The sequence below is a fragment of the Nanorana parkeri genome, unplaced genomic scaffold (genome assembly GCF_000935625.1).
Source record: "Nanorana parkeri isolate BGI_ZX_2015 unplaced genomic scaffold, ASM93562v1 scaffold774, whole genome shotgun sequence".
In the NCBI taxonomy this organism is placed as follows: Eukaryota; Metazoa; Chordata; class Amphibia; order Anura; family Dicroglossidae; genus Nanorana; species Nanorana parkeri.
In genome coordinates, this window is record NW_017307042.1 from 595,529 (window position 1) to 622,849 (window position 27,321).

At 42.4% G+C, this 27,321-nt stretch overlaps 1 protein-coding gene across 7 annotated transcripts in view; it reads right to left on the reverse strand.

The window, feature by feature from the left end:
* Nucleotides 1–27,321, reverse strand: part of RBFOX2 (RNA binding protein, fox-1 homolog 2) — a 300,225-nt gene that overhangs the window by 101,708 nt on the left and 171,196 nt on the right. Inside the window, exon 1 of one of the 7 annotated variants that reach the window (XM_018564720.1) lies at nt 22,329–22,566. The exons of the other annotated variants lie outside the window; for them this stretch is intronic. Within the exon in view, the coding sequence (XP_018420222.1) occupies nt 22,329–22,355 (27 nt within the window). The 5' untranslated portion in view covers nt 22,356–22,566. Of the gene's footprint in view, nt 1–22,328; nt 22,567–27,321 lie in introns of those variants that run through there. 7 annotated transcript variants of the gene reach the window in all.

Below are 27,321 nucleotides of genomic sequence, written 5' to 3' on the forward strand. Positions count from 1 at the left end.
CCCTAAATCTGCTGAGGGGGGGGGGGGGGGGGGAAGAGAGGGAGAGACTGCATGCAGGCTGAGCCAACCAGCATGCAGGTTGAGCTGATCAAAATAATCTCAAATAATCATGAGGCTGATTGTGTTTGCTGTGTACCGAACCTTGTTAGCACAGACCCCCGCAAGGGAAACAATTTTGCTTCTATGTTTGATGCAAAGGTGACGAATAAAACAGACAGGAAGCCTTTAAATGCACTTTGGCGCCTGGAGTACCACATCGCAGGCTCTGCGTTTGAAGCTGACCTCTACAATACATATGTTATCATTATGATATCAGAAAGCGTGGATGGCAAATGCAAGTGCATCATTTCTCTGAGTGTGCCTGATTCTGACAGTCCCCAGGTGACCTGTCCCAGATATAAAAATTCCCAAGGAGAGTTTGCACCATTCACTTTTCTGCTGCAATCTGCATATATTTTAATGTTGCATATACGTCATTGTCAGAGTAACGTCACAGTTCTTTTTTAAGCCTACAGATCCTGTGAACTGTACATGCAACATTGAAATAACAGAATGCAGCAGAAAGGGGAGCTGGAATAAAAAAAAAAAAAAAAGATAGAAATAATTTTTGTTCTCATCATTAAAAGAGAACTATGGGGCAAGTTTTTTTTCCCCATAGTTCTCTTTGGTCACCGAAGTAGGTTAGTATTTGTCCTCCTGTGACCCTAAAGCTCAGTATATTGCGGGCATACCGAGAGCGCCGCAGCCGGGACGGATCCCGACAATACTGTTGAGATTCATCCAGCTGCATGAGTGACAGCTGGCTCTACCTATCTAGAGGCAGAAACAGCTGTGCCCGCCCCCTCCCCCATTCGTTCCTCCACTCAGCGCTGAAGGATCGGAGAGGGTTATCCCTGCACGGAGTGGTGACTGACAATCACCGCTTACTGCAGGGAGACAATGGAGCTGACCTGCGACAGCTTTTGTCACAGGTCGGCTCTAACTATGAGAATAACTGGAAATCACTCACCTCATAGTTCTCCTTTAACTGTTGAGGCTGTCCTTAGAAGGTTTCCACCCTTTTGTGCACTAAGGTACATTGCACTAGACTTTTATCTTGTGGCTTGACAAAGAGGAATCTCCTCGAAACGCATAGCCGTCCATCCACCGTGAACTTCTACCCCCCCGTTCAGTCCTCCACGACTTTCGCTGATTGCGAGACTTCCGGACACCTCGAGACAGCAGCCCGACTGCATCGCTAATACACACGGCACCAGGCGCCTCAGTGCTGTTCGCGGCTCCTCGCTCTCTCTCTTAACACTCTCCCCATCCCAGCCGTCGTGGCCCGGCCTGGCCAGCCGAGTACGTGGGCTGTCTCACCATCGCATATTTGATTTAGACCAGCCAAACCTTGACGATTGGAGGGAACAAGCCATTTAGCCAAGCTCTTTTCCAGCTATTCACCTCTCACCTGCCAGCTATAAGGACCCGACCAATAGATCCTGAAGTGAAGCCCGGGAGAGACTTTTAGGCACATTTTCCCACATCTTAACTGTAAGTCAACATCTTTTCTATCCTATAGGGCCAGTTATAGGATGGTGTTCTATACTCGTATTTGACATATACATGTCCCATCATTTCTGTACACCCATTGTTCAGCCCATGTGTTCACCAAAGTGATTCCAGGTAGTTGCGCTCCTCAATAAAGTGTTTGTTTTTAGGTTGTTACACAGGGTCCCTCCCCCTGTTGTGAGGGGCTTCGCACACCACCAGTAGTCAACCTTCGGAGTTGTGTCTGCTCTACAGGAGTGCGCTCTAAATATTGTGTTTTCCATTGCACTAGACAACCCACACTTTAAAAAAATTGTGGAGGCTGCATTTTTCTGCAGCACATAGGACACCATTAATTTTAGTGCATTGCAGTACTTGTGTGTTGCACAGCACACACCGCAATTAACGTGTTACCACAATGCAGGTGGTGTAAATGGGCCTCAACATTTTAGCTAAAGTGTCATAATGAAAAAGAAAAAAAAAAAGGGTCACCTGAAATGTGACAATTCCAGCTCACTCAGTCATCTGCCTGACCTCACTCAGGGCTGGTGCAGACCTTGGCGATCCAGGACGCTTGTCCAGGGACAGTGCGATCCTGTGCAGTTGCACACAGTCGTTGCCGCGCAGCCCCATTGATTTCAATGTGGTTACATCCGCACGGCAATTGCAGACAAAAAAATGGCACCGCCATTAGAAAATAATGGCACCGTCAGCGCGATCGGTGGTGGTGGGCGACTCCGTGACTGCACGGCAATCCGCACAGTGTTGTGCACAATTGCGCATGGTCACGGATCGCGCAGGTGTGAACCTGGCCTCACACTGTTGACTCCCCAAGAACTCTTAATGCTAAATAAAAGTTTATGTATTCATTTATATTTATCTGATCAATGACTCTTCTTTAACGCTGCTATGTACTTCCAGGACTTGAGGCAGTGTATGAGCTCAATCGCCCCGGGATAGGCTCCTCTTATCCTCATGCAGCAGTAATGTGGAATTCGGGAGTGCTCAAGATCACCTCCCAGCTGATCACAGACATGACATGTGACCATGCAGAGCGCGTGCAATCTTCTTTACATCAATCAGCCAAGTAGTATACTATGAATGTCTACTGCAACCCGCAGCCAAGTTATCCGTCTATGCACAATATAATTAAAAGGTGCAAGCATTAAACTGCAAGCTCTGACATGAAGACATTTCTAAAAATGTCAAAGCTTTTTTTTTTTTTTCCCATTTTGATTTTTTGCTCTTAAACAGTGACTGCCACACATCTCCTTTCCTCGCAGCTCTAGCTAGAAGAGATGATGTAGAAGGCAGAAGCGCAAGTGTGTTTACAATCTGATCACCAGGAATAGTTCAATCATGGTGATCATATGATCTATAACAAGTGGTTACCAATCAAGCCTCTGGCTTCCCCAGCACCACGATCCTAGAGATCAGAGTGATCCTCAGAGCGTACAGCACCTGAGGAAAGAGAACTAAAAAGTGCAGTCTCAATGGTTACGGCGAAATTTGAGAAAACCCCAGGTGGTGTTTGAAATTAAGAGTAGCTATGCTGTGTACATAACAATGACAATCTGTCCCCATACATTGTATAGACAGGGTGACTTCCCTTCAGTAACATACAATGCAGTAGCCAGGCTTCTAGATTTTTAACCCTTTCTTAGGAAAGTCAGTGTTCAAATGTAATTCACATCAGATAATGAGATCGGGTATCACAATAAAGAAAGGTTTAATTATGGTACACTTTAACTTCCAGCCCCCTTCCTTAGCAGGGGGGGAATCTTATTTTTCATAAATTCAATTAGACACTAGAAGTACTACTAACTGGCTCCGTACAATTGGAGGTTATCCATAAAAGATGACATAGCTTTGGTGAAACTTTTTCAAAAATAAATCCCATTTCTAAATTTACAATTATATACAAGAGGTCTTTTTTCTCATTACCACAGGTGAATGCAACTTTAAAAATCACTCCACTGGACAGAGACACCCCTGGAATAATAACAAACAGTTCCGGTGTTGTGCCTCCACCCCATCACTCTAAGCTCAGCTACAGTTTAATCAGGTTCCTTGTGGGCCCTTACCAGGCAGTTGAGAGAGTTACCACATCAATGATGGACACTTTTAAACCCTCCATTTTGTTCAAAGGCCTAGGGTTCCTGTTGCTAGGAAGATGGAACTGTTTGTTAGCGCTAAAAAGCTTGTATCGCATGTTGTTCCCATTGAAGTCTATGGAGCCAAAAACACAATTCTGTCCAGATTTTAAAAAAAGCTACCGTACTTTTTTTTTTATGTGACAAACACCAGCGCAGCGCTCAGGTGTGAACAGGCACCACTGAATATAATGACAATCTTCACACTAGGCGTTGCACTTTGGGAAACGCACAACAATTGAATGAGGGTGAATGAGGGTTTGTGATTACAAAACATGTTAAATAATGAACAAAACAATTTACTTTTAAATATTCTATTGTTCAGATGGCCTCTTTCAAAAGTATGTTCTCACATTATGTTCTTGATAAAAGAAGAAGCAAGGAGAGGCTGCATATACTGCAGTGATGTCTGTTCCTGCACAGATCTTCTGTTCACATGGAAACGGTGGGTTGACAAAAAGCTGAAAAATACACATTTTCTCAAAAAGGATTTATCTATTTCTGGCCACGAATGTAGGACATTTTCATGTATCTGCAGAATTAAAAACATCACTGCAAGTATATCAACATGAACTGAAGATACTCAAAAACAGTGATGTTCAATTAACATAACTCTGCAAGTTCAAACCAATAGTGATCACTTCAGTTAGAACGCAGATCTTATGAAGCCAAAATCCTTGACTGAGGCTACCTCAGTCTAACACACTCCAAAAATTGTACCGTAGCAAGATGATAGCAAGATGACCGAATGGGAAGCTTTTATCAGATATGTACTTAGCTTGATGATAGATTCCCTTTAATATACTGCAGCTTACCAATTTGATGCTGCATTCGTTTTCTTCTTTAAGGGTTGTTTTCTTTAATTTTCACCTTCTGATCCATCCAGTAACAAACTTCCCATTTTAGAGTGGCTCAACTCCATGGAGAAGCAACGGTAGCCACCCTTGCACAGCAAAATGTGGGCGGAGTGAAAAAAAGAAATACAACAGATCCCGTCTTTCACATTAAACAGCGTGGGTGGATGAATCTCCTGCTAGGCTGTTGTATGCTGACAGCAGTTGGTGTGTGCTGCTATCGGAATACCTGACAAACGAATGGCTGCCATCACTGTTTGATCCAACAATTTCCGCTCGGTTCCAAATTTCGGATCAAAAGGATGCCGGATGGAAGACTCCCAACAGGGCCACTCACTGACCGAATTTCAGCTGGTTCATCGAGAACCAGACAAAATTTGCACAATGTGTGGCCAGCTCGTTTACTGGACTAACAAATAAATCCAAACTCCAGAGAACACTTTTCAAGCAGATACGGCAACTGTTGGGATAAAGGTTTTATATAAATGAATAGAAACTGACCATTGTAAGCACCCCTGTCAGTGTTAAAGGATTTGTCTGAACCCTCTGCCACTTTTGCATGATGGCTTGGACTATTAAAGGACGTTAGAAAATAATAAACTTACTGGCTGGATCATCAGGTGAAAATAAAAAGGAAAAAAGCTTGAAAAAGAAAAAATTAATGCAGCCACTACATTTATAAAAAGGTACACAATTTTTGCTTTATGGTTAAGATATGCTTTAAGATGCCCAGACATATTAGATGGTGGTTAGAACTTGAAAAATGACCAACTGCTAATGCCTGACCTTGCTTAACATACACACAGCCATGCAAATTGGTGTCCCAAAAACGTACATCTCTATGCTGGATTAGACCTGGATAACAAAAGACATAAGAAAACAAAATCTGACAGTCAACAGTGACTGCACATACATAGCTAGCCAAATCCAAGCCGTGCAGATCCAAAAACAGCATCAGCAATTGGCAAATCTAATCTTGTATATGGTGATGTCTGGCACACGACATGTAGCACACTTGCTGTGACTGTCATACTTATTTATAAAATGTTTTGCACATAAACTTTGCCATTTTTGCTATGTCTCATTAAAAGAAAATATTCTTGCATAATCTGAGAGGACCAAATTGTCTGCAGCATGGTAATTACCTGTAAAATACTGTATATAATCCAAGGGTTTCCTTCCCCTGATAATCCTGCATTATCCCATAGCCTATCATGAAACAAGAGATTACAGCAGATTCTGTACACATCTGATTAACAGATTGGATTATTCTGATAAGGATTAAAAGATTTTCACTTGATCATGGCCATCATTTAAAAAAAAAAAAAACCTTCCTCTAAAAGCAGTGAACATTACCAGTTAATGTCTTCCTTAAACATATCTGTGACATGTTTAAACTCTGCAGGTCAAAAAACATTTCATAAAATTGGATTTTTTTTTAATAAAAAACCCATGTAACCTTCAACCTGGGAAATGAGAGCTTTCATAAAGATGGCAGAACAGTGCAGAGCTGAACACTCTGCACTGTCCTGCCATCTTTATGAAAGTTCCCACCTCTGCAAATTAAACCTTTACAGCAGCTCAACTAGAAATGTTAACAGATGCAACCTAGTGTAGATATTCAGGCCATGAATGCATTTGAGCAATCTACTTTTCACTTTCACCTAGCACATAAATAGACAAAGATAATGGTTGGGGGAAATGTCAACGCAAACACGCTTCCCAAAGCAGCAATCACAGAACAGTTAAATTATGTTTTCTTGTTAAACAACTAGATTACTCCATTGAACAGAAACAATACATGTAAAAATGATTTAGGTTGTGTTTTATTAAGGATGATCCAGTGGTAATCACAAGCTTGATGTGAGTATAAGGAGATTTACATGTGCCGATTGAGCCAAGCGATCAGATTATCTCGTTATATGTGCAGCACATAAATAAGTAAGGCCATTTAGGAAGTTATTTTATATGGCACAGATAATATAATATGATGTATTATACAATGATATCCCTATACTAGCAGACAAAGTCAACTGTCCCATCTGTTCCAATTTTGATAGGCAGGCAAAACCATCTTTATTGTATACAGAATAGGTCTAAAATGATCTGCTGCTAGTTAGGGATGTGAGTGTGTGCTTGGTGTGAACCCAGATCGCCCCAAAAAATAAAGATTGTTTTTAAACTGGATCTCCCAGGCTCTTTTACTGAGATGGCGGAGGCTGTTTACTCTGAAAATCATGTAATAAATAAGGGGAAATGGTGTTCACTGAATATGTGTGAGGGGCCAATAAAACTGTATTTTGCACAGACAAGAGATTGGAAAACTAGATCTGGTGAATCAAATCTGAGCCGAATAAAAACTGAACCAAGCATGCAGATAGTTTATTTTAAAATAATAAAATGGTGTCTGTATCTAAATCATTGATCCATAAACCACACTGGATCAGGCCAATTTTTAAAAGTTCACCCATCTTAACGATGTACAGCTTGACTCGTACAAGCCGCAGAGTGAATCGGTGCATTCAGGGTTCACCACTTTCTTTCCTCTTCTCAATGAAAGGAGGAAGGATCAGATGAGTCACTCAAATTACCAACAAGATGGAAATTCGGTCAGAAAAACAGATCACTTGACATAGGAAAGGATAAAGGAAGGACAGTTTTTGCCCTCAGGGTGTCCCAACAAACATCCAAATTCTCACCAGAGTTCTGCATTGTGTGTCATCTATGGTGTTATCAAGCCCTTTATGGCCAGCTTAAGGGTACATTTTAGATCTCCAATGCCCTTCTAACTTCCTTCTCCCTCTCATCTGTCAGTGCCTAGAGGCATGCACATGAGAGGTACAACAAATGTACAGGCCAACATATATATGGCTATATATATTGAAATCGAACAAACGTAGAATTTAAGCAAAGAGAAAATGTTCAGTAATCCTCCATCAAAACAATCAGGCAGCCTCAGTCTTTCACTCACATATGGCCACATTCTCATGTTGGGTCTCTTCACTGCATACTGGGGACCCCTACTTCATCCATGTAGACACCCTCCTCCCATAAGGTTTTCTTTTAACAGATTCATCTATTCTAGAAATGCTGGTTAAAGCAAAAATGACCTGCCACCTCCTAAAAGCAATTTCATCTCAAGAGGCTAAAGAAGGGAATAAAATCCCTAGCTCCATAACTGCAGTGGGATGAATAACCTGAAGAAAAATAATTTCGTTCTGAACAGAACTTTGAAGATCCTTAGTAATTTGTGGTTAATGCTACATTAGGGGGCATATTTATAATGCAGTGAATGTGACTTACCAAACATTCACAGTTGGTTAATCATTCCCTGTAATTTAACACACCAGGAGAGATTCACTTGCAGTAAATATTCGTCGAATTTCACTTTCACCGCTTTATAATCATGTCCTTTAGCGTGACACAAGAATATTCTTGTTGCATTAATCGTTAAATTATAAAAGATACATTTCATACTAGCTCTTAAAAGCGAACCATGTACAGTGGCAAAATGGTGATGTAAGAGAAGGAAGAGACTCAAATGCCCACACCTTCTCCATGCTAAGGGACTACCCCTGTATCATGATGTTCATTAAATGCACAAATGGCTGATCAATCTATATCAGAACAGGGAAAGGACAGAACGTCTGTCAAGTTATTGTCCTCTGTGACCCCACTGGGAGGCTTAAACTGGCCATAAACCTATAGATTATCTGCAGATTTTCTATAGCCAGATGGAGAAAGTGGAACAGATTCTTCAATCTATGCTAAACTGTGTGGATGGAAGAATCTCTTGCTAGTCGGCCCCACTGGCTCTCAAAATACCTGAACAATCTGATTGGATGCAGGCGTTGTTTAATATAGGTTTCCCTTCCTCAACTATAACTTGCTTAGAACTCTTCCCATAGATGGGCACATGTTTCCTGGCAAGGAAAAGGTAGTAGGGCATCTGCCTTTCCTCAAAAGGTACCCAAGGAGCGTGGGACCACACTGTATCTTGCATCTAGGCCTATTAAGAGGAAACATACTGATGTTGCCATCTTTAGCTGCAAAGACTACACTTAAATGTTTCCTAAAAATATGCTCCTTTCCGGTCACTGTGGAAGAATTTTAATCCACTCTTTAATGCAGAACTGTGTTCATTTAAAACACTGCTTAGCTCTCAAGCATGAACTGCTAGTTTCAGATCATACCACAGTATTAGTACGGCGTTAGAGCAAACTGAACTCAAAGGAACACATAGGCTGTTTTTGCGGAAATGCTGGTTGCCTTCTGGATCTAATAGCTTTAACCAGTTGACATCCGTGGTGTTAAACCCCCTTCCCATCCAGGCCATTTTTCAGTATTCAGCGCTGCGGTACTTTGACATTTATTCCGTCATGCATCGCTGTACTGAAATGAATTTTATACCCTTTTTTGGGGACAGATAGAGCTTTCTTTTGGTGGTGTTTATTCACCACTGGGGTTTTAATTTTTTTTACTATATTATTATATTACTATAAGAAAAAATTACCGAAATTTAAAAAAAACAAAAACAAAAACAAAAAACAAACAAAAAAAAACAGTTTCCCCTATATTAAATGATAAAACATTTAAAGTTCATGCTTGGTTAATTAGTAAGGTCTAGTACAGACCTTACCAATCCATCCTTTTATCCAACATCCACTGAAGGATTTCAGAGCACTGGCCAAAAGGATTTGAGCGCTGGCACAGAGAAGCAGCTACGCGGTCTGCATCCAACAGAGAAGTGTAGCTGCTCCCGGAAGTCAGGTATGCAGTCCGTGACCGCATGCCTGACTTGTCAGCTGGCTGCGGGCGACATAGTACTGTCTCAGAGGCCGGTACTTTGACACCCCTGCTCTAAAGCCTTAGAAATGACTCTGCACCCCTTGACAAAGAATGACATAACCCTTTTTAGGATTTTTATTTTGATCCTGGCATTACTGATTTGTCGAATCTTTGTGCTGCCAGCTTCACTCTGATGATTTAAAAGGTCAAAATTGCAGAGACTAAGGTGTCCATACACTGCACGATTCTCGTAGAAGAATCGTGGGCAATCCCACGATCGTACGATAATCGTGCAGTGTATAGAAGGCGTGCGACCGTTTCTAATGTATGGTTGCACGACTTTTGTATTTCGAGCATGTTGGAAAACCAGCCGAGAATCTTGCGATTTTCGGCTGGTTTTTAACATGATCGAGAGATGACTGCCGAACGGGCCGGTGTGCGCACGCGCACACTGCCTGTTCAGCATTGCAGTCATCGGAAGCCCGCCCCTCAGGGGGGCGGGCTTGCGATGATCGCAAGTACGATCTGCCTGTCCAAGATGGGCTTTTTTAATTACTTTACAACCCTCGAAAGACAACAGTCTTGCAAGGGTTGTAAAGTGTATGGGCACCTTTATACGGAGCAAAACTGGCTGTAAATGAGCCTCAGCTGATTCTAATTATTCCTTTAATTGGATTTTTAAAGCAGAATTCCGTGCTCACCAAGTAACATAAGCCTAAAGCACAAGCCCCAACACATCTAGTTTTTAATATTATAGGTTTCAAAGATGTGAGCAGCTCTTATCTACTTCTGAATTCTGTAACAGTCTATGAGCCCCTATATGACATTGCACCTGGAAGAAGGAACCACAACATCCACCCAGTTGGGAACCTTCTATCCAACACATCCAGAAGTATGCTATAGCAAAAGGTGCTGACCACTCTAGGAGCGAAGATTTGACTTCCCACCCTCTAGAAAGGCGTTATACTTATTTTACATGGCAAACATGCTTTATTTTTGTTACTGTGGCAGAAGTCACTTTAAGGCTTGAGGTTAAATAAATGAAGCAATGACATATGAGTGGTAAAACATGGGGAAACAGAAAAAAAAAAAGTGATTTGGAGAGAAGGGCTGATGACAAAGCTTTGATTATTTAGTTTGTCAAGTCCAACAAGATCAGCTGAGATTCCTTAGCTGCACATGCCAGCAAGCCATGTAACCAAATGTCACCCTTAAATTCCAAAAACTTTAAACCATGACTTAACCTTTCACACAAAAGTGATTTAGTGAACAAGAACAGTCTCAAAAATAATAACTTAAATATCTATAAAAAGTACACACAGTTGATTGAAAACACTGTACCATATACATTTACAAATGAAAAGCGTAATTCAACTCCACTATGAAAATTTAGAATCCAAAAAAATAAAAATAAACAGCTGGCGACATTTTAGGTATATTGGTACTCTGATCTGTATGGTCCTCTGCATGCAATACCTTTGCTTACTCAGCCCACCCCGTCCTAGTTCTTGCCATGAATCTGTGTGATGCACTGCGTGTTCTAAGCTTCACCCCCACCCTCCTCCAATCCTTCTGTGCAAGCACACAGACCCAGTGCAGAACTATGTTTAAAAAGGGACAGGTTTATGTAAGGGGACCAAGCTACAGCTATCAACTAATGTATGGAAGGATTACTTACATTGAATGTATGCAAAGTTTTTAGTTTTTTTTTACTTTAACTATATTTTATTTATACACAGGACGCAAGGCTAGCAATAAATTACCAAAAATAAATCAGACTAGCAGGCCACACTGCACATGTAGTTCAGCATTCCTTTGCTTTTCTCATAGGGAGAAGGGAACCCTCTAAAGCTGACCATGCACATGCCAATTCTTTATCAATTTCAAATACTTTTCATCTAGTGGAATTTGAAAATACAAAATCGCAAAGTAATTGCTAGAAAGTAACAAATCGCAAAGTAATTGCTAGAAAGTAAGCAATCTACTACCCACAAGTCTGATTGACACTTAGAATTCAGTTCCTTGGCAATAAACAGACAGCTTCCAAGTTTGAACAACAAAAAAAACAAAAACAAAAACACTACAGCAAGCAGCAGATCAACTGGATTCTTCAGTTGGGCTTGCCTGGAGCAACTTTGATCCCACCTCTTTCCGGTTGATCTCAACCACCACTGTTATGTCTTCGATTGGTTTGCAATGGACAGAAAACTGAATCAAAAATTTGGCGGCTCCATTAAACTGTCATGTGTATGGCTATCTTAAGTCATAACAACTGCTTACGTTTTCTCTACTGAAAATGCATCAACTGAACTGATGGAGGAAAGCTTGAGTGGAACATTAGTGCAGTACAAGGGGACAATCTCTGAAATCTGCTCCTTGTTCACTCCTACAATACAAGTGTTCTTCAGCAGAGATCAGATCTAAAAAAGGTGACTGCACCTCCCATCTTCCTGAATGCGGAGTCATTTTGATCATTATCACAATAGGACGCCTTACACATCATTCATCCACCCAACTGATGGCAGAAAAAGACCTACTGAAAAAGCTAAGGGGTATTAAGATGTGTTTTCTGCAAAGAGAATGGTGCCTAATTTAAACAAGGAAAATCCTGGAAAACACCAACAGGAAAGTTAATGCATAAACTGCAAGCTCTGATCCAACATGCTGTTTGGTCAGACAGAATATACATTTCCCAATGTTGAAATCTACTAAATATATGTCACGTTATATAAAATACATAAATTGAATGAAAATGAAACCTTCTTACACTTGACTGAAAGGGTATTGGTTTTAAATAATATGGAAAAGGCATAATATTAGATAGACATTAGTGTAAGATAAAAATGCAGCTTTCCCATTAAATTTCAGTAAAGAAAATAGTCTTTGTTTCAATTTAGAGAGTGTAACAACAACTTAGAAGCAATAAATGCTTATCAAGTATATCCAAAACAAAAAAACTTTGTTTGGAGTAAGACTTTAAAAGAAAAAGTATCACCAAGTTGAAAATCGTGCATGTAGCACTTGGTCCAGTTCTGTGCTCTGCTGGCTGAGCTAACATTGTCAACAGAGTACCGCATCTCCCTTGAATGATGGCACTTTTCTCTGGCAGCAGCGCATGCTGGATACAACCACCGTCCATCTAACCACCATAGTACACCACTGCAGGGGAAGGGGAGCATGTCAGCGTGACTCTACTGTGTATGTTCATAGGGTACACACAGACCAGACTGTTGGCAGCAACAGGCAGAGACAGAAAAGCATTGCTGGAGGATTTATTTATTTATTTATTTAAAAGGGAACATCTGTGCTCACAGCACACAGAGTAGAAGGGGAGATTGCTACAGTGCTGTAGCTCTCCTACTAGAAAGTCTATAAATAAGGCTTCGGGCTGGAAAGGAGCCGACAGCCAGCATAAAGAAGAAAAAAACCAAACAGTTTTTACTGCACAATGCATCCACGGATCAGAACAGAACCAAGTGCTCCATTGATTTGAAGATTATGGCGAGACTTCTTTAAGCAAGAAAATGCCAATCCAATTTTTTGTCTTTATGATGGCCATGCAGGTAATGCAGTGTTAGTTGCTTGCTCTCTACATTACTGTGATAACTAGGTATTTTATACTTATTTTCATCATGATTAAAGTATATCAATTATGTGGTAAACAACATTTTAAAGTGTATGTGTAGCTTTCTTTTAATATTTTTGATAGAATAGGGAGGGTTTAGACTTTTTTTGTGGTCTGCGTTCCCACTGGGAAGATTATCCCTTTGCATCTGCCAACAACAAAGAACATCGAAAAATTTGTCAGAAGTATAGATTAGAGTAAATAAGATTTCCATTCACTACCTGTTGTAGCTCCAAGACAGGATGTGAAGGTAAAAAACTGGTCAATGGAAGGCAGACCGCAAAAAAAAACATTGACAGGGTTTATTGCACCCAAAATTATAAGGGTTAGCACTTATCACTCTTTGATGTACAGTGTGCTATATATAAGCTGGGATATATATATATATATATCTCCATGTATGTCATGATTCAATCTTACTGTAGACCCCGTGCATGCAATGAATCGTTTATGCAACCTGGGCTAACAGCCGCCATGTTTACTAGAATTAAATGTGGCCGCACAGACTGTTATATGCGCACTGAGCTGTTAATGCACGATCACTCTAGAGTCAGCGGAGTCACAGGAAGCATATGGTATTATGGACAGACTCCAATCTGCCCAATTGGCTTCTGCAGTCCAACAACAGATTGACCCCACTATATGCACAGAAAGATTTATCTGACTGCTCCAAAAATCTGTTGATGAAAAAAACCTCCCCTTGAATAAAAAAAAAGTGATTTCCAGTGTGACTCACATGAACTCATCACCCATTTGTTTCCCCTCTAAAAGGATAATTAGGGGCTTTATTACTATAATTAGGTTATGCTCGATAGTCTAAATAGGCATGCATAACAATCGTTTGACAGTTAATGTAAAATGCATTTACCAATATGTCCATTACCACCTCAACAAATATTATAACAAAAATCACATGGATTGCATTTATATCAATAGCCCTTTAGTAATCTGAATTCATGAAGGTCTGTCTACCCTGAAATAATGCTTTACCTAAAAAGGTTAAGTCTGTAGGTAGGAGTGACTTGGTGTTTTCTTTTATCTATTGGATTCCACTATTACCTTTCTCTGCCATAATTTCTAGCTCTATTTTTCCTTATCTTGGAGTTGATGGGCTGCCACCCATCTTATTATATATCCCAAAGTTAAAGGTCCAACAGAGAATGCATCCCTTACTTATATGGACTACCCCTTGCAGAAGTTTGTCATGGCTGGTGTACAGAGAGGCAAGGCTTAGTAGATTTAGGATTCCTGTATATTTCTGAAATATCAGGCTGCATTTAATGCATTACTTGGGAGTTTGTCCACACTATCCCAGCCACAAAACAATGGAGACAATGTTCTAAAACATACAAAGTAAAGTGAAGCATTGTAGAGAATTGGGGTTCATAGAATGCCAGACACTGGAATCAAAAAACCATGAGAAGGCAGCTGCCACAGGGTGGAGTACCGTGTAAAACGGTGAAAGAAAGCTGCAAGAAATGCTACCGCAGCCAGTAAACCACTCTAAGGGAATGCAATGCAGATAACGGGGGGAGCATGTGGTTGGGCAAAGATGCAGAGACTATAGTGCAGTAGCATGGACAATGGGGGCAGCGTGGCAAAGAACATAGTATGATGCAGAGAAGCTGAAGGGAAAAAAAAGGGGGGCTACCAGAGTGTAGTGCAGAATTTAGGGTCAGAGATGCCACAAAAAGTAAACCTGTGTGGGAAAGTGTGACAAAGAACAGTGTAATAAGAACGGGGAATACTAGAGAATGCAGAATGGACACCGGGGAGAGCTGCCTTAGAAGCTTACTGCACACAGTATGGGAAGAACAGCGACAGAGGCAAGTCCATACACTGGGGAAGACAGACAACACAAGGGAACAGAGTGTGTTATAAATGTTGATAGTGCTGATGGAACAACGTGCGGTGAATCCACCAGGGTGTGGGCACCACATATGGGGACTTGTCAGTGTTGCAATGACAAACTCCAAAAAGGGGTCAGATCTCAGTGGGTGCACTTGAATGTTGCTTCATTAATTAATTGATGTGTCCTGTAACCAGGTTGATCACTCAGATCTAGGTTCTGCTTTATGCATGGAGCCCAAACAGGAAACCGTGGCAGAATCCCCAATTAAAAAAGTAAGCTTCAATTCCTTCATAAGATTTTAACATATAAGAGCCTTTTTAATGAACACTAATGCAAAAAAAAGGACCATTTAACAACACAAAAGCAGTTCTTGCACTGCAGGTCAATACAAGGAAAACGTAGGCTCCGTTCACACATTAGCAGTTTTCACTGCGTATTGGTACGCACAGAAACACGCTAACCATCACACTAGAGCGACCTCTGCACCGTACGAAAACATGCGTCCCGCAAAAAAAAGTCTCAAGTGCGGTTTTCTAGGTGGATTCCATGCGTTCCGGCTAGCTGGGGTAATGTTAAAATTAGCACATTTTTGTGTCGCGTGAAAACCGCTACGTGCGAATGGGGCCCAAATAAACACCTCAAAAGGCAATAGCCTTAAATCTTATTGTCAACTTCCCACAAGGCAGCCAACCTTTCATAGAAAGTAACATTTAAGATACTTTTTTTTTTAAAGATCAGAGCAAATCCCTATGCTATTTCTGGCCTCTGTTCGAACCAGCGCAGTTTGTTCCAGACCAGAAAAATACTGCACGTCTCATTTTGTCTGGTCTGGAATGCACTGAAATGCATCAAAAAGACATGGCACACACTGGGACGCACCTGAGAGACTATTTTAAGCTAAAAAAATAACAAATAAAATAAAAAGTTTCCATAACGCGGCAAAAACGCAATGCACGGTGTTCCAGATCTGGTCCGGAAAATGGTGAACCCAGCCTTGAACTTTGCTGTTGTGGTCCGCTCATGAATGATAAACGTATGAGACACAACATACAACTAAGATAGCAAAGCAGGGGCCGAGTAACATTTATCATTTTCCACTTTTAATATTAAATGAACAAAAGCGATAGAACTTCAAAAAAAAAAAATCCTCAAAGACTGGTCACCTCTTTATAAAAATAACCTAAAAGGTTACAAGATCAATACAAATCCAAAAAGCAGCAGCAGGAATTTATGACTCGGGCCATGTGCCTATTTGTCCCCTCTCAGCATCGAGCACAAGAGGAGGGTCATTCAACAGCTGGGCCTGTGACCTCTTCAGAAAAGGATCGCCAAGCCAGGCTGACATCACTTAAAGTGACTGCAGCTAATTTTCCTCTAAACACGGCTTCTCAATTAACCATCCCCCCCTTTCGCTCCCTGCCCACCCTTTCCTGTCTGTGATTGAAAGCAGACCTTGCCTGCTGGAACAGATGAAACAGGAGAAGAGAATGTGGAGGCAGACCAGATTTGTCCTGTGATCAGAAGAAAAAAAAAACCCTTTGTTTTAAAATGTACTAGTAACCAAATAGATGTATATGTAGTCTAGAATCGACAAGTGCCGTGTGTACATTTTCTATAAAAAAATCAATCACTCTGTATTATTCTTATTTAAAAGATCAACGTTTTTAAATGATTCCAAACACATCTCCTTCTAAATAAATGTTCGACATAGTATAAAAAAAAACTGAAGTGTAAGCTGGAGCAATTTTTACATTTCAGGGCAATTTAATTTCTCCAAATAGAATATTTGTCTACACAATAAAAATTATAATCCACATCTACTTAAATAAATGCACACATCTTCATAAAAAGAAAAAAAATTTGCATTTATTATTTTTTGCATTGGAGCCAGTAAAGCATCGCATTGCAACCACGATCCGTGAATGGCGGGGTGCAAGGCTCTGGCTCCTGCCGATTCTCCCTTCTGTCCCTACGGACACTAGGATATGGACATTCAATAAACACGGACAGAAGAATGAATGGCTGATGGCAGAATGAATGGACTACAAGTGTTGTGATGTCCGTACCTCTGCTGTGGTGGCTGATGTGACTTGCAGTTTCTCAATTCACAAATCCTGTCACAGTATCTATGAATGGATGACGTGACTGTGTTGGTGGAGCCATGCAGATGTGGGAAGAACCCAGTCCAGGCAGACTTTAAGGAGATGCCCAGAACTTCCTCCATATAAAATCAGATTTCCAGGTTATGGGTAACTGATTTCTAGGTTATGGGTAACTTTTGTTCGCCTCCTTTGACCTTTTGCTATACCAATAGTAGTGAAGAGTTAAATCACCATTTCTCTACCACAATACTTTGTACAGCAGAATATAGACAGCCTGGTCTATGGCCATTACAATTATGTGAAAGGCCTGAAGAAGAGGGAGTTGCAAGCTTCAAATGGGCAATCAAGATGTCTATACAGCACACTCCTGGGAATATGCAGAAAGCTTTTCAGTTTGAAATGACTCAGTCATTCAGAACTAGGTATGGATTTTTTTCTTTAATTTATCACAGGCAAGGTAAGCTGCCCGCTCTTATGAATAAAGCATAAACATGGAAAGCAGAAAGGGGCAGGCAAACTAACACTACCTGGACATGCCAAAATTGTGCCCAAGTGGAGTGTCGGCTGCCGCTTTAGGCAACCCCAAGTTCCTGCAATTTATACCTCTCTGCAGTTTTTGTTTGTTAAAGTGACGATTACTTAGAAGATACTCCACCGGTGTTTAACTGGCTATACAATAAGTCTATGAAATGTTAGCATTACACAGAACACTAATCTGTCCATATTAGTCTCTGCTTAGATAAAAGGAACATATTACTCCAACACCAGTTTACTTCATTAAAACTACCAATGAATATTTGCATGGTGGGAAAAGCTTTGTACACCCATCAAAAAGAAAAAAAAGTTGGCACCCCTTGGAACACTCTCTAATCACTATGATCAGGGCTCAAAATGTTTTTTCATGCATTTAAGTCTGGAGAATATGAAATATTACATCTACATATTTACCACCTGCAACCAGCGGGCGGCAATTGTGAGGGAGACACAGCCATCTGGTCTTATTTTATGAACATGCTGTGTTGTTCGTTGAATTGCATGGTATCCATTTACACACAAAATTAAAAAAGGAGGGGGAGGGTATATTAGAATACATTCTAGAGAAAAATTAAAATGACCAGGACCCATGATTTTCCACACATTTTTGATGTTAAGCTCCTCCACAAACTATATTTCAGACAAAGTGCACTCATTCTTTTGGCCTCAGTCCCCTGACCCAACACATTTTCAGGGTGAATGGATATGGTTACAACCATTTTCTTTAGTAAAAGAATAAGATTTTCTTAACTCCGAAATATGTGTACAATGTCATTATGTGTCCTAATAATGTGAATTGCATTTTATTTAGGCCTCACTCACACCAAAACAATCAGGTTGGTGTGGTGTGACAGGTCCAGTGTGATGCTCTGTATAAGCAGGCCACACAGTTTAGAGTGTATAAAGTATACACTCTCATTAAGGTCCCCGCACAACCATGCGTTGTACTGCGCCAACCTGCATTGTGACGGTGCGCTGCACAAAAATAAAGCGGGTCTGCATTTTTTTTTCCTGCACACCCACATGATGGTGTGAAAAGGACACATAGAGATCAGTTGTTTTCTATGTTCCCTACCGGTGACCAGTGTTGCTCACTGGTCACTGCTTATGGTGTGAATGAGCCCCGCGTGACAGGTCACCTCTATAACGCATCTTCAGAAATCTGTTTATCAGGTCATACTGCACATCACCTGTATAGAACTGGGGAACCCCACACCTCAAACCGCCTGGAAACATCTCACCACTAAAAAAAATTCAGTCACTGTCCTATAGGGTCACACATCTAGTGACAGTGGTTGTAAAATCATTACGTCAATAAAAATAGCAGTATAAACCACTTTTTGGTAAACAAATTCATAAAGCCATAGTAATGAATATTACCACACTGTTTTAAATACTGTTCATAGTCTGGTTGCCTCGTCACTATAAAGGCTGTTTGTAGATAACTATTTTCATTTTTCCTTGCGGTTCTTACGGTCAACATCTAAACATTAATCGACGTGCACAATTCTTTTTCCATCAAAAAAGATCATTGCAGCCATGTGACATCAAAGCAGAAACGGTTCGGACACAGGTTGTTGGCAGCACAGGACGCCAATTTCTTTATAGATATTCTAGGAATTCCTTGCTTTACGTGTACTATGGGAGATGTGTAGATGGAGGGGAATTTATCAAAACTAGAGCAGACAAAATCTGGAGCAGTTGCCCATGGCAACCAATCAGCTTCTCTCTTTCATTTTCAAAGATTAATTGAACTGAAGAGAGAAGCTGATTGGTTACTAGGGGCAGCTGCTCCAGTTTTGATCAATTCCCCCCATTTTGTTTATAGGGCTATTGGTTCCGTTAGACTTAAAACATAAAGACACACTTTGATGAATAGCTAAAGCATTTATTGGGGTTTCCTCACCCGCTATACAACAAGTGACTGACCCAAAACAGCGTGTTGCCTGGCATCAGAAGATGGCAGCTTCTACCAGAGGCATCCCACGCAGGTATTCAGCTTTGTGGCAGATTCCTTTTCAGTAACCGCAATGTGCAGTTGAAAACTATTATGTAACGGAGCTGTATACAGCTACACGGGTATTCTTCACAAATAAATTCATTAGAACGTCTTCATAGCGCATTATAATTAGTCCTGCGCTCGACGCTCGCAATTCAATCTCTTCACTAATAAGAGATTTAACCGTTTGTTGGCTCTCCCCCTAATTTGCAGTACTTTGACATCAATGTGATGCTAATGAGAGAAGTGTCAACAAGCAGTTAAAACTCCCCATAGTATAGAGATTTAATCACCTGTGTAGCTCAGAGGTTGCTATGTATTAAAAAGAAATTTGAATGACAATTTACCTCGGCCGCCATAACAAGACCACTTGTAAAAGTCAGGATTATCAACAATGTTTACATGAACACAATGGGGGCCATTCAATCAAAGAATCTAGCCATATAAGAAAGTCCACTCCAAATTTACTAAAGACATTTTGATTGTTTTCTTGCTGCTTCCGACAAATTCAGGTAGTTATTTTGTGCAACACTTCTGCATTCTGGCGCTGTTCATTAATAGCGCCATATCTGCAATAAAACCAGTGGGGGTATACATCGGGGTGGCAACTCTGGCCCTCCAGCTGTTCTGGAACTACAAGTCCCATGAGACGTTGCAAGACCGACAGTTACAGGCATGACTCCCAGAGGCATGTTGGGATATGTAGTTTGAGCACAGCTGGAGGGCTGGAGCTGCCCACCCTTCGGATACAGAGGGTAATTTATCAAAACTGGAGTAGACATAATCTGAAGCTCTTGCCCATGGCAGCCAACCAGCTTCTACCTTCCATTTTCAAAGCTTAACTGAACAAATTGAAAACAGGAGCTGATTGGTTACTATGAGCAACTGCTCCAGTTTTGATACCCCCCCAACCTACGGCATCACGTGTGTAATTATTGAGTGAGGTAAACCTGCAACAGATTCCTAGACATCTTACTGACCGATACATGAATCGGTCACACAAGTTGTGCCATCTGTAACTTGGACAGGAGACAAATTTGGGATATGCCAGGGCTTATTTACAAACAATTGTATACCGCCATCCTCAAAAGGTGTCACGTATATAAAACAAAACCTCACACCAACTATGCTAGCGAAATAATCCACGCACAAATAAAAGAATAGAAAAACACAATCGATGAAAAGGAATGGCGCGGTCTTGTTCCTGCGTCTTGCACAGCGTATTACCTTGCAGTAGAAGGACTTATAAACATTTACATACTAGACACACAACCCCCATTCATTACCAACACCTACAACGACTTCAGCCATTACATTTCCACCGCAGTCCAACACGCTGTTGATGTGCTCCATCCTCTCCGTTTCCTGCACACAACCTGAACCCTCATTTCCTCCATTCCCACACCGACAAAGCTTTTATTTCCACACAAATACCGCCAAACCTACAAATCTGGGAGAGCCCAGGGCACCACAAGTCCAGCCTGAGAGCTGCTGCATCCATTTACAGTCTGCAAGCATCTAGCCAAGCGCGCCCAGACAACATTCGTCAACAAACGCTGCAACGCCAGAGAGGACGAGGGGGGTCAGAGTCCAAATTTTCATTATAGAAAAAAAAAAACCTGCATTACAATGACACACAGCGGTCCAAACAGGCAATCATGCGATACATGCATCATGCGTCTATAGCGGGAACAAAAAAAAGGAAAAAAAAAAAAAAAACACCAGCAGCACGGCAGTATTCATGGAAGGAGGGAGGACCTCCATCAGTAGATTGTTCTTGTATGTTATATTTACGTCCCGTCTTGTAAATGTGTGTGCTCTAACGGCACAAATCAGGGATAAGGATGCTTATTTTCAGCCATGTTGATGTCATTTTCTTCACATAAAAAAAAAAGCCCTGTTTATTAAAGTGCTAAATACAAGCATGCCCATAAAGAAAGAAAAAAAAAAAACACACACACGATGCGTCGGTCTACAAAACAGGCTCCATATGGCAAATCAAAAGGGACACAACAACCCGGCTTGCCATGTTACTGTCATTTTTAAACATTGACCTTAAAAATAGAAAATTTAAAAAATTTAAAATTCCAATTTTTTTTCCTTTTTTCAAACAGTGATCCTGGCACTGAACTGATGTTACTGTAACAAGGTTTATTGCCATATGAGATGGCAGTGTGCAAAAACACCCCCCAAAAGGAGAAGGGTTATCCCAGCCACAAAGAACACACTGCTGCAACAAGGTGCAGGGATCCTCTGATCCACCCCCCCAGGAAAACATGTTGAGCTGAATGGCTGTCTCACTCACACGTCTCTCTCCTGCCTGCTTTCACCTTCACATCTCTGCCCCCTCCCTCCATGTACACACACTACTGCGGTCCCCTCTGCAGGATTCCCTGCGCAATCTGCAATATCCTGGGAATGCCCCTACCTAGATGTATGAGCAGAATGGAGATGATCGGAGGAGGGGGATCGCAGGGTGACAGCAGCGGCATGGAGACGATCGGAGCAGTGTGAGGGTGACAGCAGCCGATCACTCCTCACAATGACAAACTGCAACATATTAAACCCGCCCGATCAATGCGATCGATACACCGATCCGGCTTTATACAAAGGGCGATCTACATGGCGTCAAGCGAGCACGATCCGACATGAAAGCCTTCTAGAACTAGAACCATGATCAGGTCTACCTCTACGTAATGGAAAGGCAGACACACACACACACACACACACACACACAATGGGCGGGTGATCGCCCGGAATGGTAGACGAAGAGGGATCGGCACACATGGTACCAATTATGGCCAGAAACAAAGAGACAAAAGACTAGGGGGGAGGGAGGGGGTCCGCCGTGGAATGCACTAATATGGACATGGAGAACAGCGCACACTTACCTGCGAGACCATTTTATTCTTCTCCATAAACCAACACAAAGAGGAGAAGAAGAGCTGACAGGGGAGTCCGAACACCGGCTGTGATCACTGAGCTCTGTGCAGAGTATTGATCACGATCCGGAATTCTTCTTTTGTGTGTCCTTGGCTATGACTCCTTCCTATTTCTTTGCTCCTTTCTCTCTATATTTCTCTCTCTCGCTCTCTCTCTCTCTCTCTGGATCAGGCTCCTCCTTGTGACTCCAGGGGTAATTTATCACTGCTCTGCCACTCCTCCCTCTCCTTCCTCCCCCTCCCTGACCGGCTCCCAGCTCTCTCCTGGCGCTTCCTCTACTCTCCCCTCCCCCCTCCTGTTTTGGCCGACCGGGGGTGGGGGATATCTCTCATTACACATGGCAGAGAAAATACAGATACACATTTTAGGGAACGCAAGGGAGGAAGAGGGAAAAACACCAAGCAGGCGATCATCGCTTTATCGCAGGAGAGCGGGCGCCGCGGATTGAGACACTAGGGATAAGGGAAAGGGAGGATTACATGGAAGCTAGCTGGCGGTCACACCAGCCCATCGTGGGGGAACAATATCTGCTTCTAATCTCTGAATCGCAAAATAATAAGGAAATGTTAGAACCTCTGTCAGATTTGTATTGTCTGTTTCCCAGCTGCAGATTTCCACTCACTTCCTGTCTGATAAAAAAAGGTTGTGCCCAGCATAGAAGGAAGTGAGAGGAAATCACACTGCTGCAGATTTACCCTCAGTCCCTGTCTGAGGAAAAGGTTGTCCCCAGGATAGGAGGAAGTGAGGGGAAATCACTCCGCTGCAGATTTTGTCTCAGTCCCTGTTTGATAAAAAAAAAGTTGTCCACAGGATAGGAGGAAGTGAAGGGAAAGCTTTCTGCTCAGATTTTCCCCACAGTCACTCTGAGGAAAAGGTTGTCCCCAGGATAGTGGGGGGAAATCACTCTGCTGCAGATTTCCTTCACTCCCTGTCTGAGGAAAAGGTTGTCCCCAGGATAGGAGGGAGTGAGGGGAAATCACTCTGTTGCAGATTTTCCCTCAGTCCCTGATAAAAAAAAAAGTTGTCCCCAGGATAGGAGGAAGTGAAGGGAAGGCTTTCTGCTGCAGATTTCCTTCACTCCCTGTCTGAGGCAAAGGTTGTCCCTGGGATAGGAGAAAGGGGAAATCACTCTGCTGCAGATTTTCCCTCAGTCCCTGTATGGAGGAAAAGGTTGTCCCCAGGATCCATCTTACAGCAACACAGACAGAAGTTTTTTGCTGAAGAAAAAAACCCCTGTCAATGTTTTGTTTTTGTATGTTTCCCCTTGCAGATTTCTGTCACTCCCATTACATCTGATAAAAAGGTTGTCCCTAGGACAGGAAGTAAGGGGAAATCTCTCTAACAGCAAAAATACTTCTAAGTAGAATAAGGAAAGAACCACTGTCAGCATATTGTTGTCCGAAATGGCCCTTGCAGAAATTCCTCACTTCCTGTCTGGTATAAAAATTCTGTCACTTCCTGTCTGATTGAAGGGTTGTCCCCAGGACAGGAAGTGAAAGCTGACGGGGGTTCTAACCTTACCCTATTCTAGCTAGAAATATCAAAGGTTTTGGGTACAGATCCACACGCACTTAAAAGCACAGTCCATCTCAGACTGGTTCATGGCAAGGTGGCCATACACATTGATTTGGGATTGATTTTGGTACGAGTGATCCCTAACAAGAGATTAGTCATCAATTCAAATATTGAACGATGCAAAACATACGTTATCGATTCAAAATACAATCTGTGAAAAACAATCATTTAATTGATCTGTGTTACGATTGATTGTCTGACACGCACACAAATATCAGAAACGATCAATAAAAAATTCCACCTCAGCCAACCGATCACATGCAGTAAAAATCGATCACATGCAGTATCTGCATCTGGGGAGGGCAAACTCCCGCCCTGCAGCTGTGGTGGAACTACAAATCCCATGAGGCATTACAAGACTGACAGTTACAGGCAGAGGCATGTTAGGATTTGTAGTTTAAGCCTTAAATGGACTTGGGGGAATAGTCTGCAGGAGTCTAAGCATTGCACCCGCCATCCAGGTTTTAATACTTTGAAGGCTCCAATGCAAAAAAGTCATAAATGCACACGTCTTCCTTCCTCAAGGTGTGTGTATTTGTGGACTATGCCTTTCATTACCGTAATATGAAACATATATTTTGAATTTGTACTTGGGACTTGTAGAAAACATTTTCCAGGATCTGTGCAGAGATCACGGCCCTCTATCACAAGCCAGGGCAGTAGAAAACTATGCTGAATTACTTGCCAACTACAATGTTGCCAGTTGCAGCCAGTGGAGTACGCCACTTGTTACAATGTCTGCCAGCAGTAAATGGTTGTTATGACATGGATTCAGTAACAAAGTGAGATTACTTCTTATCTGTGTGTCAGAGATTTCCCCTCACTTCCTGACCTGGGGCATACAGCAGGTGTGGGCAAATCTAGCCCTCCAGCTGTGCTTCAACTACATATCCCATCATGCCTATGGGAGGCATACCTGTAATTGTCAGTCTTGCAATGCCTCATGGGACTTGTAGTTCCATAACAGCTGGAGGGCCGGAGTTGCCACCTCTGTCATACAGGAAGTGAAGGATTCTCCTCAACTGAGCCACCAAAAGCAGTAAAACCGTATGGCATGTGCACTAGATAGTGCGCACACAGTCATGCACCTCATATCACGCATGCGCCATATCACATGACCATCGTCCGTAAAAAATAAATTGAAAAAAGCCATTTTGTTCCTTCGAAATCTTGGTTAGGATCTCCCTGGAAGGCACTGGTGAGGTAGCCTTCCCAGGGGGCATCTGTGAGACCCTGGCTACATCACCAGTGCCTAAAAATGCCAGGACATGGGAACGCAGTAAAGGTAAGTCATAGAAAGATATTGAATATTTCTCACTCTAGGATGATGTCAGATCAGCATACAAAAGGTGCACAATGATATGAATGTTTGTGAAAAGGTCCTAAATAAGCACACACTAAAAGGGAATTACACAGCATACGTCGTTATTCGCTAGATTCTCACCCCCCAAAAAGATTAGCATCCAAAGGCCTTCCACAAAGAATGATCCATTTCATGAAATACTGCAATCCTCTCCTATGCTACACCTCGTTACTTGTACTTCACGACATCTTGAACTGACAAGGGACAAAATCAGGCTGCTCATTATGGTACATTCACCCCATAATGTCACCATTTGTGTGTTGAGACACGTTTTACTAAGCAGCCCAGTGAATGTAACTCAACACACAAAAAAAATGTCCTGCTCTATTTTTCAAAACACAGCACTCAGTAATTGCATCTGTGTATTCTGGTGCACTGCAGCATTCTGTAGATGTGCATTTGGGGTGCAATTAACAATGACACACACACATACACTGCATATGTTAGGATGCAGATATAACATGAATTGCGGTATGAAAGAGCCCCAAGGCCTCATTCACATAAATATGTATAGTCCATGCAGAAACCTGCACCCAGGAGGGACAGCTGCTGGATGTAACCACCTGTATGGCTCAATGACATGACTCAGCTGCATGCTGTCCAGAACTTGCACATGCGTACAGGCACAGATACATGCCATCTGCATCCAAGGGCGTGCATCCGTATATATGTATGGCTGTGCAAGATCGGGTCAGCATGTAGCCTTGTGCAATAGCCATTGAGTTGTACTGGCAGCTGCATGTGGCTACACACAGTACCTGTGCAGGTTTCTGCACGGACATACGGCTGTGCGCGTCCATGTGAATGAGGCCTTAGTCTGCCTGACTTAAGAGTTGGCCATAAATGGCTCCATGTTACACTCAGAGGGTACAGCTGGCCATACACATTTAGTTTTCTCTCGTTCAGCCCCCTCAATTCCCACATCCATGCATGAATGGAAGAAACATCTACTGCTGGCTACTGTATTCAAGCAGCCATGGGAGGGGGGCTACTTGAATACCCAAATGGTGACTGAAGTCGATTGGCCGAAGTCAATGCTACGCGGCTGGGGGCAGAGGGGGCCCCGGCCAGGACGAGGTACAAAAGGGTCCCCCTGATGTCGTGCGGGCCGCCTTGGTTGCTATGACATCGCAGGCTGTTGGTTCTCACTGGAGGCTGTGAGGAGGGACCTGCCGCTGTTGAGATCGCTGAGAACCTGTCAGTAATCTGTGCAGCGGCACGTTCCTCCTCACAGACGCTGCATAGTCAGTGACAGCCAGCAGCTGCAGAGGAGGAGGCTGGGCCCGGCGGAGGAGGCTGGGCCTGGCGTCAACAGCAGACGACGAGGCAGGGCCTAGCGACGGAGGAGGAGACGGGGCCCGCCAGCGACTGTGGGAGGAGGCCGGCAGCGGATTTGGGCTGACAGTTAAGAGGTGTGCAGGGTTGTGACCAGCCCACTTGAGACCTGCAGAGCCTACCATACCAGTCTATGGTGGACTCTGGAGGGTCACTCTCAGGTGGGCTGTGTGGGATCTCAGGAGGGCTCTGCAAGGGGTGTAACTAGAAATCACAGGGCCCCATACAAAATATTGCTCTGCGGCCCTGTGATTTTTAGTTACGCCCGTGCCTCCATCTTTCACATAGGCCTGTACCTGGCTCATTCCTCAGGAGGCATTCATCATGTACTTCCATCTACATGTCAAAAATGGGGGGATTGTAAGAGATCAATTGTACATGAGGATGAGCTAAACAAGATGACTGCTTCTCTGTGAAATGTCATAAAATCAAGGAAATAATATACCATGCCATCCTCACCAATAATCCTGATCACCCAGCTTCCTTTAATAAATGAGCACAACAATTTCACAGTCTTCTATTCTGCTGGCTTTGATTTGGTTTGATGCTCTCTGCATTCAGTCTCATATCATCTCAGAGACGCAAAGGAAGTTGATGCTGGAAGACTTCCTCCTGTCAAGTGCTGTGATCACAGGTTTGAACAGGGAGCAGATACTGTAGCTGATTGC